This window comes from Lynx canadensis, chromosome E2 (assembly GCF_007474595.2).
Source record: "Lynx canadensis isolate LIC74 chromosome E2, mLynCan4.pri.v2, whole genome shotgun sequence".
In the NCBI taxonomy this organism is placed as follows: domain Eukaryota; kingdom Metazoa; phylum Chordata; class Mammalia; order Carnivora; family Felidae; genus Lynx; species Lynx canadensis.
Genome location: NC_044317.1, coordinates 26,593,045 through 26,611,731, shown reverse-complemented (window position 1 = coordinate 26,611,731; position 18,687 = coordinate 26,593,045). Strand labels below are relative to the sequence as shown.

Here is an 18,687-nt window from a genome sequence, read left to right as displayed (position 1 = left end):
ACCCACCGGCCGGGCGCTCCCGCCGTAGCCGGAGGGGGAAGCCGAGCGCCCGGGACGTCTCCGCTGCAGCCAGCCTGCGGGGCCCAGCCGGCCGGCGGAGCGCCCACGCCCACCACACCCACGTGGGCACGCCCCCCGCGGCGCACCGCCCCCAGCCCAGCCTCCGCCCCCGGCAGCGGCAGCGAGGTGGAGGGGCTCCCGGCTGCCCGCACCTGCACCCGCGCGTTGGCGACGGCGGCGCCGAGGCCCGGCTCCCCGCCTGCGCGTCTGTCTCGTTCACATCACCCTCGGTGAGTCGGCGGCGCCCTCGGTCTTTCTCCCCATCTCCCCCCGCCGTTGCGGCTGCGGCCAGCCCGCCACCCCTGCTCCGCCTCCCCTCGCGACCCGAGACTCGGCGAACCGCGCGCCCTCTCTCTGGGGCCACATTTGGCTTACGAGGGCGGTACCCCCTCCCAGCCGGACGCGGGGACCTCCCCGGGCGTCGCGGTGGGGTAGGCGCGGGCGGCAAGGCCTCTTTGTTCGGGCGACAGGCGCCGGGCCCCCCCCTCCCGCCGCCGCCGGGAGTGTCACCCGCACCCAGCCCGCGCGCTCCCTCCGCCTCCCGGAGATCACCCCGACCAGGTGGCGGCGCGCGCCTTTTAGGGGTGCGCGGTCGTGCAATTGGTGGATTTTTTTAACCGGTTTTGGAGGGGGGGAGAACGGCGAGGGGGGCGGCGAGAGCGCTCCTGGCTCCCGGCAGCTCCGCCTGCCAGGCTCCTGGCTCTCCTGCTGCTTCGCTCCTCGCCTCCCGCGCTCCTCTCCCGGCTCGGCCGAGCTCGCTCCCCGACGCCGCAGCGCGGAGATGAAGGTGCTGGGACACAAGATCGAACTGCTGACAGGTACCGCCGGCCCTTCTCCTCCGCCGCCCCTGGGCGCGGCCCTCGCCGCCCGCTACTTTCCGAGTTGGAGCGGGAGACCGGCGCGCTGGCCGGGGTTTGGGGCGGCTCGGGTTCGCGCTGGAGGAGGGGGTGCGGATGCTAGCGAATTTCGAGCTTGTGCGCTCTCTGTTCCTGCGCGGAGCACCGTTCCGAGAGAGGACGTGGGGCTGTGTCCCGCCCGGCCCTGCTCCAGTCCGCGGTGCTGGCGTCCCGCAGTAGGGAGAGCGGGTCAGGGGAGCGGCCCCTTGGAGTCTCCGACTAGCCGAGCTGTAGCCAGGCCATCGGAAGGGATTTCAGCGCCCTTGCCCTCCAGTCAGTGTCGCCGTCCCCCAGTAAAGAAGGAGCTCCCTGGGCTCCCAACAGGACCCCTGCCATAGGCCTTTTATTTCCTGCTCCCCGTAACAATCTGAGCGCCTCTCCCTAGAAGTTTCTTGCTGGGAGTACAGGCCAAGTGGTCTGTGAAGTGGGCAACCAGATGGGACCCTGCTGACTGGGGACTCTCAGCCTTGAGGCTCCTCTGGAGAAGCGGCCAGACACCCTGCTGGAAACCACATCCAGGGTGCTGTGGCTGGAGATCAGCAGAGGACACTGGGTATGCCCAGAAGAGGGGGAGGAAAGAGCAAGGACAGGAGACCCAGTGTCTGAAAGGTGGGAGAGCTCTCCCACTCCTGAGGTTGTGTGGAGAGACTCAGGCAGGTGGAAGGGGCTAGGAAAGGGAAACACCCAGGGCCACCATCTCCCCCGGGCCTGGGTGGTGAAGGTGCTCAATCAGTGTGTCCTGGGGCCATGTGTGGAGTCGGGCACCTGGAAGACTTTGGTTTCTGACCTCAAGGACCTTACTGTCTGGTGCCAGAGAACAGAGCACAGGAACTCTGTTACAAGACAGGGAAGCAGGCAGCAGTGTGGGGGTGCGTTCAGGAAACAGGTTGGAGTCTGAGGGCGCTGGAGGGGAGCAGAGAGATTTGAACACATGGCAGTGTTGGAACTGGACCCTAAAAGACAGAATTTCTATTAATGGAGAGAGACGTGGCATCGCAGGCTAATGGAGGGAGGGACCAGCTTACGTATAGGCCCTGCGAGTGGTGCAGAGGCTGGAGGGCCTGGAGCTGCGAGGGGAGGTCTGGTGAGGTTTCAGGCTGTGAGTGAGAGTTAAGTTACCTGCAGCTGCTGTCTCTTGGCTCCTGGCAAGCTCACAAACAAGGAAGAGGGGGCTGTTCCGAAGCCCTGGAAAACCTGGCCAGGTGCTCAGAAGTGCCAGGTCTTAGTTGGATGAGCCGTGGGGCTGGCCCTCCCTCCAATCCCTTACCAGCTTTTCCTTGTAGAGCTCACTTGAGGCAGGCTGGCCCACCTGACTTCAAGGCCACTGCACTAGTTAATGCCCTTGAGGGAAAGTTTTTACAACCCCGTGGGTGTTGGGAGCCCTGCTCACAGGGCAGAACTTCTGGATCCTCCCCTTCTCCTCTTTGGCCCCAGAAGGCCCTGGAGGAAGAATGCTCTTGGGAGGCATTCGTGGGGGCTCCAATGGGGGTGCAGCTTTGGGGTCCCAGGGCAATGTGCCCTTATCTCCTGGGTACAGGGGTCAGGGACCCGCCTCCCTCACCAGACAGGCTTACCTGGTTCTGGTGGACTCTCTAAGCCCCTGGCCAGGCTGAACAGGAGCCCCTAGGGCACTGTTGTGGGTCACAGGCCCCCCCCACCTTGCACCTCTCACCAGGCCCTGGGAGATGGTGCATCCCTTTAGCCTCTGCCTGGTGGTCTTTGTGACCTTCCTCCCAACTCCATCCTGTCCTCCTCCTTGTCCCACAGATAAGGGTTCAAATCCCAGCCCTTCTGCTGACCAGCTGTGTGATTTCAGACAGCTTGCTTAACCTCTCTGGCTTGTTTTCTCCTCTTAGAGATGAAACTGTTGACCCCTCCCTCTGAGAGTTGGCATGAGGCTCACTGAGATAGCACCGGTGAGGGGGCTAGCCCTGGTGGGCACCTCTTGGGCTTCATCTCCCTTCTGGAAAGTTCCTTGTCATGGAGAACTTCCACCTACCATGGCTGGTTGGCCACTAGAGAGTTTGGCTCTGCCCTAACCCCACCTTATCCCTGCTCACATGCATCTGTGAGATTCTGACCTGTCTCCCCTGCTGGATGATGAGCAGGTCAAGGTCAGTGTGGTTCCAAGTAGATTGTGGTGGCATATAGCAAATGCTCAATCGTTGTTTGAGTCCAGGCTCAGTTGTGTCTCTGGGAGGATTCCTTAGAGGCCCGTAACTCCCTGCCCCCTGCGTCAGCATTAGTGAATTGTTCCATTGAACCTCTTTGCTAAAATCCTACTTCTGTAGCTGTTTACAGTTTTCACATTCTCCCCTTTTATCATCATGCCCCTTTTCCCAGTGAGGTTAGTCACTTCTTCATGCAGCTGGGAAAAGGTGGAGCTCAGTTTCAAACCCAGGTCCTGAACCATCCCGTGTGTTCTAACTGCCTGGCTTCAGGCCAGTCTTCAAGCTGTTCACTTCTTTTTCCCATCTGTAAAATGGGATCATCATGGTACTTACCTGGTTGTGTGCTTCAGCAATTAGCTGTGAGAGTGTGTGTCAGTGCTGAGTGCAGTGTCAGGCAGACAGTCAGCAAATCTCAGTTGTAGGGCTTTTGTCCCCAACTACCTCCTCAGTGTCCTAGGGTCTCCCCCTTCCCCTTTGCTCCTCTTCTGAAATGTTCCAGTTCCTTCTCTGGGTTCTCCACACAATCCAGATCTCCCTGCAATGTGCTCCTGGGGGACTCTGCTGAGACCTCAGTTTCCCGTCATGTGGGACAAATGGGGCATGACACCTAGAGTTGGGCCCTACTGGCCTGACATCACACCTCTGACATCAGGTGGGGAAGGCCAGGTGCCCCTCACCTGTGGGGCTGGAAGGATGTCTATGAGTTGTTGTGCCCAGTCGGAGCATGTCTTTTTGTTGCAGAGAGAAGAAGCAGGTGGTAGGGGCTGTTCTAGGAAGTTTCACAGGTAACTGATGCATATGGCAGCCAGCATTTTCCAGACTCTCTGAGTCTTGCAGTATAAGGAGGGCAGGGATTTGGGAACCAGAACAGTCTCCTCTCTGTTTCTCAGCTCCTGAGCAAATTTGTAATTACTCTGAGCCTCCGTCTCCTGATCAGTAAAATGGGAATAAGGGCCCTACCTCAGCAGCACTGGGAGGACCCCAGCACATGGCCCCCCATGTGCCCCCACAAGCTTGCTGCAGTCTTCAGAGGACAGACTCTTGGTGCCTTTTGTAGCTGAGTGGTTTTTTTTATTTCTTAGTATGATGTGGGAAAGTGGGACATTAGTCTACTTGGAAACAGGCAAGTGATGGCTTATGTGCATTTGCACTCAAACAATATGTCTCCAAGATGGTTTGGAGTCCTGAGGGAGCTCTAAAGTGGCAGATTTGGGGCTCTGATATGGTCCCTTGGGAGCCCTGATGTTGGATGTTGGAAATGTTTTAAAAATACACTCAATGTGTGATTAAAAAGCAAAACTTTTTGCCTGTTCTGTCTGGAATTTTGGTGTCATTTGAATGCATGGAATATGTAGTCCCACACAATTTCATAGACTACCTTTAAATAGTGTTTGATTCTTGGCAGGTGTGTTGACCCACATTTTACATGTGGGGGAAAATGAGAAGCACAGATTTATCCCAGCAGGCTGAAAATAGGATCCCAAATCCTCATTTCCAGTTCATCCATTTCAGCAAACTCCACTGCTTCACCGGTGTGCTGCAGTGTGGGCGGGGCATGCAAATGAGGGGGCGTGGTCTGAAGAGGGGAGGGGTACGCAGGTGGGCCCCCAGCCACAGGTGAGGGTGGGGCGTGCGGAGACAGGCGTGCTGTCCTCACTGTCCATGCGGAGGGCAACTGGCACAGCTTTTATGAAGGGCAGGTTGGCAATGCTGTATCAGAAGTTTAAAAATATGTGTGATCTGTGACTCAGCAGTTGAATTTTTAGGAACAAATAAAGATGTGTGCAGAGGTGTTTGTTCAAGGGTGTTTATCCCATAGTTGTTTATAGAAAAAAAAAATAAACTGGAGCAATCTGAATGCCTAACAGCAGAGAACGTTAAATAAATGCGGGTGCCATCATACTAGGGAACCCCAACAGCTGCAAATTATGCCATCACAGGTTATTTACTCATCCGGACAGACACTCCCTTATACATGTAATAATAAGTGGTGACATCACACTTGTGTGGCATTTGCCGTGTGCCAGGCACAGTTCTGAGTGCTTTCTATGTATTAACTCATCCCAGCAACCCTAGGAGGGACCCGCTATTATTTCCTCCTTTTTATAGATAAGGCGTACTAAGGCACAGAGAAGTTAAGTAACTTTCTGAAGGTCACACAGATGTTAAGTGCCTAGCTGGAATGTGAACCAGGATATCTGGCTCCAGAGTCCAAAAGTATGTCTCAAAACTGTTTTTTTGTTTTCAGAAAGAAAAAAGCCTTTTTCAGTATGTAGATCAGCAGTGAAAAAAGATGAAAGAACCTAAGTAGAAATCTTAACAGTGGTTTCCTCCGATGAGTAGGATTGTATGTGCTTTTTACTTCTGTTCTCTCTTCTGCTTCTCTGACTTTTCTCAGTGAATGTGTGTTACATGAAATTCAAGTTCAGTTTTTAAAAACTAAGAAGGACCAGACGCAGAGAAGTGCTGAGTGCTGGGGTTCTGATGCAATCAAGCCGGCGGGAGCCCTGAGGAAGAGCCGAAGCCCAGTGCTTTGGAAGCGGTGTGTTCTTGGAAAGCTTGAGGGCAGAGCAGTGGATGTTGAAGTTGGCTTTCCATAGGGAAGAGGAAGTGTTCAGGGGCACAGTGAACAGTTCTGACAAACGTAGGGCTGCAAGACCATGGGGGTGTGTGTGTGCACTAGGCTGAATAACGGCTCCCAAAGATATTCAGATCCTAAGCACTAGAACCTAGAAGTGTTAGATGACAAGAGACCGCAGGTGTGATTAAGGTAAAGCACGTGAGATGGGGTCTTTGTCCTGGATTAGCCAGGGGGGCCCTGAATGCAAGCACATGTATCCTTACGAGGGGGGAGGCAGAGGGATACTTGACCCCAGAGCCCGGGAGAAGGCAATGGAATGCCCTGCATCAAGATGCTTCACTTTCTCCACACCGCTGGCCTTAATGATGGAGGACCGGCCAGGAGCCAAGCAGTGCAAGGAGCACAGTTCTAAACCTGGAAAGTGCAGGAGAAGAGATTCTCCCCTCGGATCTGCGTAGGAAGGAAGAGTGGTCCTGCCAAAACCTTCACTGCCGCCCAGTGCCGTGGAGTTTGGACTTCTGACCTCCAAGACGATGAGACAACGATAGGCCTTGTTTGAAGCCGCTGAGGTTGTGGTGATTTGTGACACCCAGGAAAACCAGTCCTGGGGTGTGCACATCAGACCCAGGGCCTCGGCCCCTGCGCCAGCCGGCAGCACAGGGTGGTGGTCAGACTGTGGGGTTGGAGTCTAGAAAGCTGGATCTGACCTGCCCTGGCCATGTGACCTCAGGCTGAACCTGGCCGAGTCCACAGGGTAGTCTTTTTTTTTTCCTTTTCTTTTTTTAAATGTTTTGTTTATTTATTTATTCAGAGAGAGAGCGCAAGCACGAGCACGAGTGGGGGAGGCACAGAGAGAGAGAGGGAGACACAGAATCTGAAGCAGGCTCTGGGCTCCAAGCTGTCAGCACAGAGCCTGTCGCAGGGCTCGAACTCACAGGCTGTGAGATCATGACTTGAGCTGAAGTCGGATGCTCATAAAACTGAGCCACCCTGGCGCCCTGACCTCTTGAGGGTCAACTGAGAGCCCTGCGGTGCTGTTTTCTGAGTAGGAGAGCGTCACAGGAGCATGGGTGCAAAGCTGGTCTCTGTGTGGTGACAGAGGAGCTCTCGTTGCATTCATCCTCCAGTGCCCGAAACCCCAAGCCACAGATGAAACGTACACTCCAGCCAGAACGATTACAAGCCCCATAACAAACACTTCTGAGGACTTACGTGCTTTTCCAGTTCACCTTTTGGGAGAGGCGTGGCAGGACAGATGCTGCGTGCCTGGTGGTGCGCCCTGTCTTAGGCAGGTGAGGTGGACAGGACACAGGGCATATTTCTGGGATGTCATCTCCCTACACAGGGCTGGGGGTGGGCATTCCATAGCCACGTCTGAGGTTTGTAGCCAGGATCATATCCTGTGCACCTGAGACAGTTTCCTGACAGCCTACTCCAGGGGCCAGGCTTGTGGGTGCCAGAAGTAGCTTTTAGCAGTCTTTTCCATGCTGGTATTTAGGAGGAGAGATGTCCTGTTGGGGCCCAGGGGCCTGGGGGTGGAACGGGGAAGCTGCTGACTCTCCATCAAGTTCCCTGGAGAATCCTGTCCGCCCCACCCTGAGCCATACACCTGCCTTTCCTCGTGCTGAGAGTAAGAGCTCTGAGCTCACTGCTCCCAAAGCCCAGGCCAGCTCCAGAGTATTCACTGAGAACTCGGCCCACTTGGTCAGGGTGGAGGACGTAGTGGTCGGGGGTGGCCCCGAGGTCCCTCGCGATCCGAAGTGGTCATCCAGGAGGACTGCAGGCCCTGAGATGTTCCGGGTTGGAAAAGCCCTAGGCAGCTTGAGTGGACTGTGATGTTGCCTTTTGGGTGTGGTGGGCAAGTCCTGCCCTCCAGCCCATGAGCCCTCTGACCCCACACCCAGGCCTGGCTGCCCCTATGTGATTGCAGGGTGGATGGGTGGGTGCTGGGCCAAGTGGAAGAAAAGACCTCGGGCCTTCTGTCAGGTCTCCTGATTGCAGAAACTGAGCCTAGGGTGACAAATAAGGACACTGTGGGGCAACTGTGGCATATGGATGTAGGGCACACGGGGCCACCAGACTCTGTCTCTCTCTCCCCCACTCCTACCTGTTCGGGTCTTTGGGTTGTTTTGGTTCTAAGTCAGGCCCTGCCTCTCGATGGCGAGTTGGCTGCTGGCTCACAGACCATCCTCCCCATAACCCCAGCGAAGAGCGTCCCCAAGGATGCCAGCAAAGGCCTGGTCCTGACGGGAGCCCGAGGCCCTCCCTGCACCCTCCGAGGCCACACCCTGTGCGGTGTCCCCCTGGTTTCCACTCACTCACTCCCACCTTGCCGCTACTTTCCCCTCCTCTCCTTTCTCTGGGCTCCAGCCCTGGACATCTCTGTCCTCACTCACCCCCTGGCTGGCCCCATCCGGTCTCACGAGTTTGGGCACTGCCTCTGTGGTGATGTCAGCAGCCCAGCCATTGGCTTCTCTGTCTGCTCAAGGCTAAACCTGCCTTAAGAGAGCTTCCCAGCTCTCTCCTCACAATGGCTCAGAGCAAAACCCAAGTCATGCTTGACTCTTGTCCCTCCCTCATGCCCCACATCGATGGCCGACAGCTCCCACTGGTTCTGCCATCAGGACATGCCAGAACCTGAGCGCTTCTCCACCTCCACTAGCCATCAGGTCTCTTCCAAGTCATTGCAACTGTTCTCCCTATTCCCGCCCCCACGTCTGTTCCCCCCAGAGCAGGTGGAGGGAGTCTTTAAGATGGAAATCCTCTCACATCACCCCTCTGCTCAGAACCCTCCAGCACAACTCACTCGGAGGAAAACCAGAGTTTTCCTAACAACCTTCAAGGCACAACATGATCTGATGCTTCTGCCCTGACGTCTTTGTCCCCAGGTCCTTCCCCACCCACCCACTCCCCAGCTCCCCTGAACGTGCCAGACAAATGCCTGCCTCACAGCCTCTGCCCTTGTCTCTGGCCTCAGTGCTCCTGCACGTCCCCAGAGCCCTCTCCCTCACCTCCGTGCGCCCTGTTTCAGGCTGTCTACCCCCTTCTCTGACACTGCTTCCTCTATTGACCTTGGCATGTCTGACACACCATAGATTAACTCAGACTTGTTGATGTTTATCTCCTCCCCTAGAAAGTTCCCCAAAGGAAGGACATTTTGTCTATAATAGTATCTTGTCTCTGGTGCCTGGAACAGTGCCTGGCACATAGTAGGTGCTCAGTCAATATCTAGTGAGTAAATGAATGAATGAATGAATGGATTTTCACCTGAGCCACCTGGCCACGCCTGGGAGTGTGGTTATCTCTGCCTGAACCACATGGATTGGGAATGGGGGGGGGGGGGGCAGGTAATGTTTCATAAAAGGAAACCAGGTGCCATTACAAGTAGGAAAGACCTGGGTGTTGAGTGAGTCCTGACACAGGGCTCCCTTCTGTAGACATTGTGTTTGAAGCAGGAAGACTCTGGGAGTTGCTTGGTGTGAGTCCTTCTCTCCTAGGTGAATGTTGTTCCCGAAAACACTAATACGTTAGGCATTTCACAGGGGCTTCCTGTGAAAAAATACCCCGTAAGAAAGTTGCTCCCTCCTATTCTCTAATTCGGACCATATTGCAGACTTGTGAGCTGGACGAGGCTTGCTGCCTTAGCTTACCTCTTTGGATCTTGCATACAGATCCAGGACAAGTATATCTTTGTTTCTGGGAAATCTGCCAAATGAGGCAGATACACAGCTGAACTGAAGCACCAGTGTTAAAGAAACTTGAGAATCTGTAGCAAAAAATAAAAAAAATTAAACTGCCACAGTGGGCTTTTCAACTTTTTAGGTAGGTCACCGTTACCCATATCAGCAAGGTTACTGTGCACCTGTGAGGGCTGAGTGAGAAGGGGCTGGCTCCGTTGAAGAGGTAGCGGAGAGCATTGCTTCATGGAGTATACCACCCACTGGAGAGAGGAAGCTGCAAGTTCTGGCCGAGCTCTAGCATTCCCCTGGTTTCCCTTGGGCAAGCCCTTTCCTTTCCCTTGGCTTTCTGCCTCTTCAGCATGTTAGGGTGGGCCTCCAAGAAAAATGCCCCACATTTAGATACATTTCAACAGTATGGGACAGAAAACCCCAAGATACTAATAGATTAAACAAGATAAAAGTGTACTTCCCTTCTTTATAAACAGAGTCTGAAGATAGGCCATCCTAAATCATGGCTTCATGATTCTCAGGTACCTAGACTCCTTAGTATCCTACCCCAGGGCCCAAAATGGCTGTTCAGGGGCACCTGGATGGCTCAGGAGGTTAAGCATCTGACTTTGGCTCAGGTCATGACCTCGTGGTTCACGACTTCAAACCCTGCATCAGGCTCTATGCTGACAGCTCGGAGCCTAGAGTCTGCTTCACATTCAGTGTCTCCCTCTCCCTCTGCCCCTCCCCCGCTCACACTCTGTCTCTCCCTCCCTCTCTCTCTCTCTCTCTCTCTCAAAAATAAATAAATAAATAAACAAAATGGCTGTTCAGGCCCCCACCTGCACATCTATGTGCAGGAAGGAAGATGGATTAAAGAATAGCATGTCTCCTCCCTTTAAAGTCACATGCTTCCATTTACATCTTACTGGAAGAATGTTGTCACATGGTCATAATAAGTTTTATTGCCATTATCTACCTGCCTGTCTAAAATGTAGGGATCTAGGGGTGCCTGGGTGGCTCAGTCAGTTGAGAATCAGACTCTTGATTTTAGCTCAGGTCTTGCCCTCATGATCAAGAGATCAAGCCCTGTGTCAGACTCTGTGCCGAGAGGGGGGTCTGCTTGAGATTCTCTCTCCCTCTCCTTCCACCCCTCCCCACTCTGTCTCTTTCAAAAATAAATAAATTAATTAAAATAAAATAAAATGTAGGGATCCAGGGGTGCCTGGCTGGCTCAGTTGGTAGAGCATGTGGCTCTTGATCTCAGGATCATGAGTTCAAGCCCCACTTTGGGCGTAGAGCTTACTTTAAATAGATGGGTAGATAGATAGATAGATAGAGACTTAAAAATGTAGGGATCTATTATTAAGGAAGAAGGAGAGAACAGATATTGGGGGACAATTAACAGTCCTTGCTACAGTGGCACTTTTACTGGTTCCTTACCGTAGCTGCCCACATGGAATGTTATTGGAGTTCTAGTTGTGTGTCTCCTTGGTCTGTGTTTAATTCTTGGGGCCATGTTGTGCAAAGAAACAGAGCTCCCACATTGGTGCTCAGCCTCCATAGAAGGAAATTTTATGAAAGAGCTGTGTTATGGCAACTCTGAGACGCACATCTTTTTTGTACCCTCTCATGTCTAAAATGCAGTCTGTGTTGGGGAGATGGGCTCAGCGGTGCTGTCCTCGCTGTCTCGTGCACCTCAGAATCTGTGGTGGGGAGGGAAATCCTGGAGACAGCAGCAGAGCCCCAGTGGGAAATGCCACACCACCAGCATTCCTGATGTCAGAGGATAAGCACGCAGGCAACCATAATTTCAAGACAGTGACTCAGGGACATCGACCCTGGGTGCGGAGAAGTTTTAGGAAGACTTTAAACCATTTATTTCACGTGTAGTTTCCTTTTTAATTTACAAGAGTGATAGATGCTCTTAAAAATCTGGGTCTAAAAGAGTGAAGTATAGGGGTGCCTCGGTGGCTCAGTCAGTTGAGTGTCTGACTTCAGCTCAGGTCAGGATCTCTCTGTTCATGAGTTCGAGCCCCACATCGGGCTCTGTGCTTACAGCTCAGAGCCTGGAGCCTGCTTTGGATTCTGTGTTTCCCTCTCTCGCTGCCCTTCCCCCCGCCCTCGCGCTCTCTTTCTCTCTCTCTCTCTCTCTCTCTCTCTCTCTCTCTCAAAAATAAAGATTAAACATTTTTTTCATAATAAAATAAAAGGGTAAAGTACAAAAAACTAGCTAAAGTAAGTACAAAAGTTCTGAAGAGTAAGAACTCATTATGTGAGTAGCAGTTCTGAAATTACTTTGTGTGTATATACCAGTAATGAGCAAATAAGTGAAACTATTATGGATAGTGAGAGCCAGGTTTCTTATTATGGCAGAAAAAATAACAAAGAAAGGGGGAGAAGTAGAAAAAAACTTGTGTTGGGGTGCGTGGCTGGCTTAGTCGGTGGAGCATGTGAATGTTAATCTCAGGGACATGACTTCAAGCCCCACGTTGGGTGTGGATCCTACTTAAAAAAAATAAATTAATGAAAAATTTATTTTAAAAATAGAATTAAAGGTGTCAGTATATATTTCATCTATTTATTTATTTTTTAAGTTAATTTGTTTTGAGAGAGAGTGCAAGTGGGGAGGGGCAGACAGAGACGGAGACAGAGAATCCCAAGCAGGCTCTGCACCATCGGAAGAGAGCCCGACGCGGGGCATGAACTCACGAACTGTGAGATCATGATCTGAGCCGAAACCAAGAGTTGAACTCTTAACCGACTGAGCCACCCAGATGCCCCTTAATTTCAGATTTATACACACACACAGATGGCTAGATATACAAGAGTGTGTTAGCATACTTACCTACATATCCTAACTCTGCTTGTTAAGACAGCCTGGAACAATGGAACCCCAGTGGCAATGAGCACACTAGTGCCCAAATCTTGGTTTCCTTTTTTTTTTTTTTTAAGTTTTTATTTTTAAACAATTTCTACACCCAGTGTGGGGTTTGAACTCACAACCCCGTGGTCAAAGAGTCACGTGGTCCACCGACTGAACCAGCCAGGTGTCTCCAAATCTTGGTTTCTAAATAGCATTCTGCAATATGAAGAAACTGGGCTCTCTGGAGGAATGGTTGATTCCAGGATTCAGGCAGAGAAAATATGAGATGAGTTTAGAACATCATAAGGAACCAGGAAACTTGAAACTACTCAAAACATAATGGGTGTGTGGTAAAAGAACTCAACTCAGAGGACCCAGCTTGGAGGAACCCCCAGTGACCAAATCTGACCCGGTGTAAACAATGAAATGATGATTGGATTATAACCCATTGACTAGAATAACTATGCATAAGTCCATAGTAATGTAAATAAGTAATTGGATAAATAAGTAATTGGAGGAGAAAGGACAGCTCTTTCTTACAGAAGAACTCCAATTAATAAATGTAGAAGGGATGGTGGAAATAGAAAAGTGTCATTAAGAAAACACAATAACAACTGTAGGCAGAAGTCATCAATGGTTGCTACGGTTAGTGGGGAACATATGACGAGAAACAGGAAGTTGCATAATCTCAAAATATCTTCCCACAAGATACTTCTTAATTATAAAGAGAAAAATAATAACTTTACACTGGAGAAACCTGCAGACACCACCTTAGTCAAGTGATCAAGGTCAGTGTCCCTAGCAATAAGACAGACTGACTGCCCCTACTTCCTGATAGGGTGTGGTGAGAAGGGCACGTGGCATCTCTTCTATTCCTGCCAAAAATGCATAACCTCCGTCTAATCATAAAGAAAACAACAGACAAACCAGGGCACATGTGTGGCTCCGTCGGTTAAGTGTCTAATTTCAGCTCAGGTCACCATCTTGTGGTGTGTGAGTTTGAGCCCCACATCAGGCTCTCTGCTGTCAGCACTCAGCTCACCTCGAGTCCTCTGCCCGCCTCTCTTCCTGTCCCTCTCCCGCACGTGCTCTCTCTCAAAAATAAATGAACGTTAAGAAAGAAAGAAAACAACAGACAAACCCAAACTGAGGGGCATTCTACAGATTCAACTGATCAGTAGGTTGAGCCTACTCGATTTCAGCCCAGGTCCTGATCCCAGGGTCATCCGGGGTTGTGAGATCAAGCCCTGCATCCATGCACACAGCCTGCTTAAGATTCTCTCTACATCTGCCCCTCTCCCCCCCACCTCGTGTGCTCTCTCTCTCTGTCTCTCTAAAAAAATAAAAAGTAAATAAAATAGTATTTTCAAACACAATTAGGTAGGTCCCTTGTGGTGCTCCAGGTGTAGATGTTCCATTCTCCTGACATTCATTTGGGTTGTTTCCACTTATTTTACTCTTCCAAACAGTGCCTCTTTGCACACACTGCCTCATGGTGTATCCTGCTATCGGGATAGAGACCTCAAGACAATTGCAGAGTTGACAGGCCTTTGCATTTTTACAAACTACCGAGTTGCCCTCCAAATAAAGTGGAACCTCTGCAGTCCAGCCAACGGTAGGTGAAACTCTGCCGCTTCCCCACAACCTCACCGACACTGAATGCCATCAGTCTTTTGGTACTTTGAAGTCTAAGAGAAGAATCATTCACTCATTCATCTCATTCAACAAAAACATACTAAGTGCCAGCAGAAAATACTAATGATCCGTTTTGTTATGATGTAGGGATGCAATGGGGAAGGGCATTCTGGGTAGAGGGAGCAGCATGAACAAAGGCATGTGCTTCCTGTGGGTAGAATGGGCTCACAGGGTCAGCTGGGGCCATTAGCTGTAAGGGTCAGGATCCCCACATGGCTGCCTTAAGCACGGTGGAATGTGCTGGAAGGGTGAGTGAGTGAATGTGTGTGTGTGTGTGTGTGTGTGTGTGTGTGTGTTGTCAGGGTGGCGGTGGTTGTGGGGAGATGGGAATTCATAGGCCTAAATCAGGAAAATCAGGAGAACTGGTCTAGTTCAGGCTGAGCATGAATCAAGGGGCCATAACTAGAGAGAGGAAGTGGAGGCTGGACCAGAAAAAAAATCATATCCCCCGTAGCCTCCTGTTGGGTATCTAGTGTGGGAGGCAGAATACACATGGAGTGTGGGGGTTTTTATTTTTTAAGCAATTTTTTTTATTTTGTTTTATTTTATTTTTTGAGAGAGCACACAAGTGGGGGAGAGGGACAGAGAGAGAGAGAGGGAAAGAGAGAATCCCAAGCAGGCTCCACACCAAACACAGAGCCTGACGCAGGGGATCCATCCCACAGCAGTGAGATCATGACCTGAGCCGAAATCACTTAATCGCAGGCGCCCCTGGAGTGTGGGTTTTAGAGCACAGCTCTGGGTTCCCTTCTGGGATTTGCCATGGGGGGAGGGGAGGGCTGCACCATCACTCCCGCCTTGCACCTTCATTTTTTTTTCTCATCTGTGAAATGGGGATGCCAAGGGAAGGTCCAGTCCCCATCCCGGCTCCACCCCCAGTGCTGTCCCAGCCTTTTGAGGTCAGGATGGGGACAGGGAGAGGGATAGAAGGGGCTAGCTACGGTTAAGCCTCCAAACCCCTACTTAGTGCATTTGGAAATTGAGTTCCTCATTTCTGGGGTCCCAGTTTCTGGGGATTCTTTTCAAACCATGGTGCTGGCCATGCGGGGGTGGAAAGGTGTTTGGGTGCACAGGCTTGGACATGCGTCACATGCCCTCCCGCCTTGTCTTTCTTTATCTGTGGCACAGACCCTCCGCCGGGTGGAGCTGGCCAGTACCAGTTTGACCCTGCTCCTGTTGCAGCCTATTTCATTTGCTTGTGGCCTTTCCCCTAATAACAGGACCTTACAACCAGGACTTTTAAGGGCGCAGCATCCACATGGCACCTTGGACCATGACCTTGACCATGATCTGCCAGAGGCCCTCTCACTCTTGAGGTGATAAACCATTGCACAGTCCTGCCTCTTTTCTCTTGGGGTTCAGTTTCTCCCTGCCCCACAAGGTCTGGATCACATGTATGGTTTCTCCTGCATAAACTAACTTCCCTCTGTTTATGTCTTGCCTTTCTTCCGCTTTGGTTCCTGTGTTGCTCAGTGGGACAGTGATGGGTGTTTTGGTGTGGGGAAGGGCTCTTCACTATGCAGCACTCTCCCTGCCCAGCACCTTTCTCACCTCTGGGCCCTGGGCGCTAAATACTAGTAGGAGTCCCCTACCCAGTTGCTAAGACAACAAAAATCCCCGCAGTAGATTTCCAGACATCCCTACCACTGTCTGAGCAGTGCTTCCATTCAGCGATTGCTCTGTTAGGATACGTAACTACTACTGGAGCAATTTAATTGGTGTATTTATTGAATAGTTTCAGGAATGACCATAGTAATCACTTATATATATTTTTAAGTTTATTTATTTATTTTGAGAGGGGTAGGGGCAGAGAGAGAGAGAGAGAGAGAGAGAGAATCCCCAGCAGGTCCTGTGCTGTCAGCTCAGAGCACGACGCAGGGCTTGATCCCACGACCTCAAGATCACGACATGAGCAGAAATCAGGAGTCAGACACTGAACTGACTGAGCCACCTGGGTGCCTCTGTATTTTTAACACTAACACATCTGAGGGTTTACATGGCCCAGACCTCAGCATAGAATCATATTTAAAGAAGCACAAACCAGGGGTGCCTGGGTGGCTCAGTCAGTTAAGTGTCTGACGTTGGCTCAGGTCATGATCTTGCAGTCCATGAGTTCGAACCCCGTGTTGGACTCTGTGCTGACAGCTCAGACCCTGGAGCCTGCTTCAGATTCTGTGTCTCCCTCTCTCTCTGCCCCTCACCCACTCGTGTTCTGTCTCTCAAAAATATATAAATAAACATTAAAAAAAGATTTCCTCTTTCTAGGAAGGAAGGAAGGAAGGAAGGAAGGAAGGAAGGAAGGAAGGAAGGAAGGAGTGAGCACAAACCGGGAACCAAAAGTAATTTAAAAGAAATGCAGGTCCTCGTCAAGAATCACCCACATCCACGCAGCTCAGGAGTCCCTGCCGCTGCTCCCAGCTCCCGTTTGCCCTGTGATGTGACTCTGTCACCTGGTCAGAGAGGCCACGTGTCCATTCCCCCTACTGCAAACATCCGTGTAACCTTCCTGCCAGCAGGTGTGAATCCAGCAAAAGACAGCAGGAAAAGAACCCAGAGTTGCCTTATGCACAAGGAGGAAGTTAAGCAAGACCCTGATCAATCACCTTTGCTAAATTCTTTTTGTCCCATCCAGATGGGTGCCAAAATCTTCCATTTAAAAGGCATTTTTCTATCCATTGTCTCTGATGCACCTCTGAGGTGGGCAAAGGAAAGCTCATGCCCCCAGTTTGCAGAGAAGCATCCTTTTAGTGGTTTTGCCCAAAATAAAGTGAGTGACAGGGAAGAAATACCGGCCATGGTTCCAGTGACTCCAGGCCTCAGCACCGAGAATATGGAGAGTTAGAATAATCCCAGGCTTATATGGATCTAACATGCTAGAATCAGGGATCAAAAGGGAGAAAAAAGGGCAGAGTGAAAAGAGCCATCACTGTTGCTTCCCAGACCCCTGGGGTCGCCCACCCAACCCTGCCCTGTGCCACCTACCTCCTTGCAGATCTGACCGCGGCTTCTTTGTGGGAGGTCAACAGGAATCTCTCTTCCCCTCCCTGCCCAGCTTTTCTTTTCTTTTTAAAGTTTATTTATTAATTTTTTGAGAGAGAGAGCCAGTGTGCAAGTGGGGGAGGGGCAGAGAGAGAGGGAGAAAGAGAGAATCCCAAGCAGGCTCCACACTGCCAGCCAGCACAGAGCCTAATGTGGGGCTCAAACCCACAGACCATGAGATTGTGACCTGAGCCAAAATCAGGAGTCAGACACTTAACTGACTTGAGCCACCCAGGTGCCCCCCGCCAGCCACCCAACTTTTCTGATATATAATTGATATATAACTTTGTCTATGTTTAAGGTATACACTGTGTTGATTTGGTAAGGAATTTCATTTTCCTTTAACTTATCATCTAGCTGCCTTTTTTTTTTTTTAACCATAACTTTCTTATGAAGAAGCTTCTAAGCCAGCACCCTGTGGGAATGTCTCTGTTCTGAAGCCCCACATCACCACCTGCTGGGCCCTGGGCTGCCTGTTTTCCATGGGCTGAGACACTCCCAGCTCTCTGAATTATAAGGTTTCTCTCCATCCCCCTTCCCCACCACCCCCTCGATCACAGGCCATCTGTCCCTGCACTGCCCACTCTCAGCCCTTTTAATAGCACCATCCTTGGGGAGGATGGTCTCCACAGTGGTTTCATAACAGGCTTGGGTGAGGGTGGGGACGCCCCAGTGCTGCCAAGGCGTTTAATCGAGTTGGTTATTCAAGGAGACTAGCAGCTAAAAAAGTCCTAATGGGGGAAGAGTTTTCCAAGGTGGGGGCCCTTCTTTCAGCTCCCCACCCAGATGGATGGATGAATGCACACATCAGAAAGGATGGAAGAGAAAGGGGGAGGGGAGAGGATGCCTTTCTAAAAATACAGCCCATCTGCATTGTGTTAGCTGGTTTCCCCGGAAACCACTGGGAACAGAGAGCTCCAGCATGGCTCAGAGGTGCAGGGACCTGGGGGCCTGAGTAGGCAGGGACCTCCCTGCTGGGCTTCTCCCCTGGAGGGTGAGGGTGGGGGCCCTGCCCCTCTCCATTAGCTTCCCATGAGGCCTAGGTGGCCGTCAGCTCCCAGCCCAACCTCAGCACATCTAAACCCCAAACTAGACTCAGGTGGGGATCCCCATGCTATCACGAGGCATCTTGATAACACTCTGGAGGACTGATGCTTCCTGCTTCTAACAGGAGGGAAGGAAGCCCAGGGAAGGTCTGGAGCTGCCGCCTGGTCTCATGACAGTCTGCCACGGGAATAGGTCCCATCTGAGGCCCTGTGCCCTTGGGCCCCACACAACCACAGTGCAGACTCCATAGTCACTGGGCCTTCCATCTGGGAAAGGATGGGGAGGGATGTGTCTTCTGACCAACCAGCTAGTGGGATTGTCAGCCTTCAGGACGGAAAGGAAAGTCTGAGGGCTTCACCCTTAAGGTGACCAAAATAGAGGGGCACCTGGATGGCTTAGTCGATTGAGTGTCTGACTTTGGCTGAGGTCATGAGCTCACGGTTCAGGGTTCGTGAGTTCAAGCCCCACATGAGGCTCTGCACTAACAGCATGGGGTCTGCTTCATATTTCTGTCTCCCTCTCTTTCTCTGCCCCTCCCGTGCTCTCTTTCTCTCTCTCTCTCTCTCTCTCTCTCTCTCTCTCTCTCTCAATAATAAACATTTAAAACAATTTTACAAGTGACCTAAAGAGAATTGGGGGGGGGGGGGGGGGGTGTGAATGAATG

The 18,687-nt window shown here is 51.6% G+C and overlaps 1 protein-coding gene across 4 annotated transcripts in view; it reads left to right on the top strand.

Annotated features, from left to right (window-relative positions):
- The first annotated feature begins 227 nt into the window (after positions 1–227).
- NDRG4 (NDRG family member 4) overlaps positions 228–18,687 on the top strand; it is a 43,715-nt gene continuing 25,255 nt past the window's right edge. Inside the window, exon 1 of one of the 4 annotated variants that reach the window (XM_030299144.1) lies at positions 228–290. Coding sequence is in view for 2 of the 4 variants with exons in the window: in XM_030299139.2 (XP_030154999.1) it covers positions 842–878 (37 nt within the window). In the remaining 2 variants the exon portion in view is untranslated. Of the gene's footprint in view, positions 291–765; positions 879–15,201; positions 15,254–18,687 lie in introns of those variants that run through there. The other 3 variants (XM_030299139.2, XM_030299140.2, XM_030299141.1) reach the window with 3 other exon arrangements.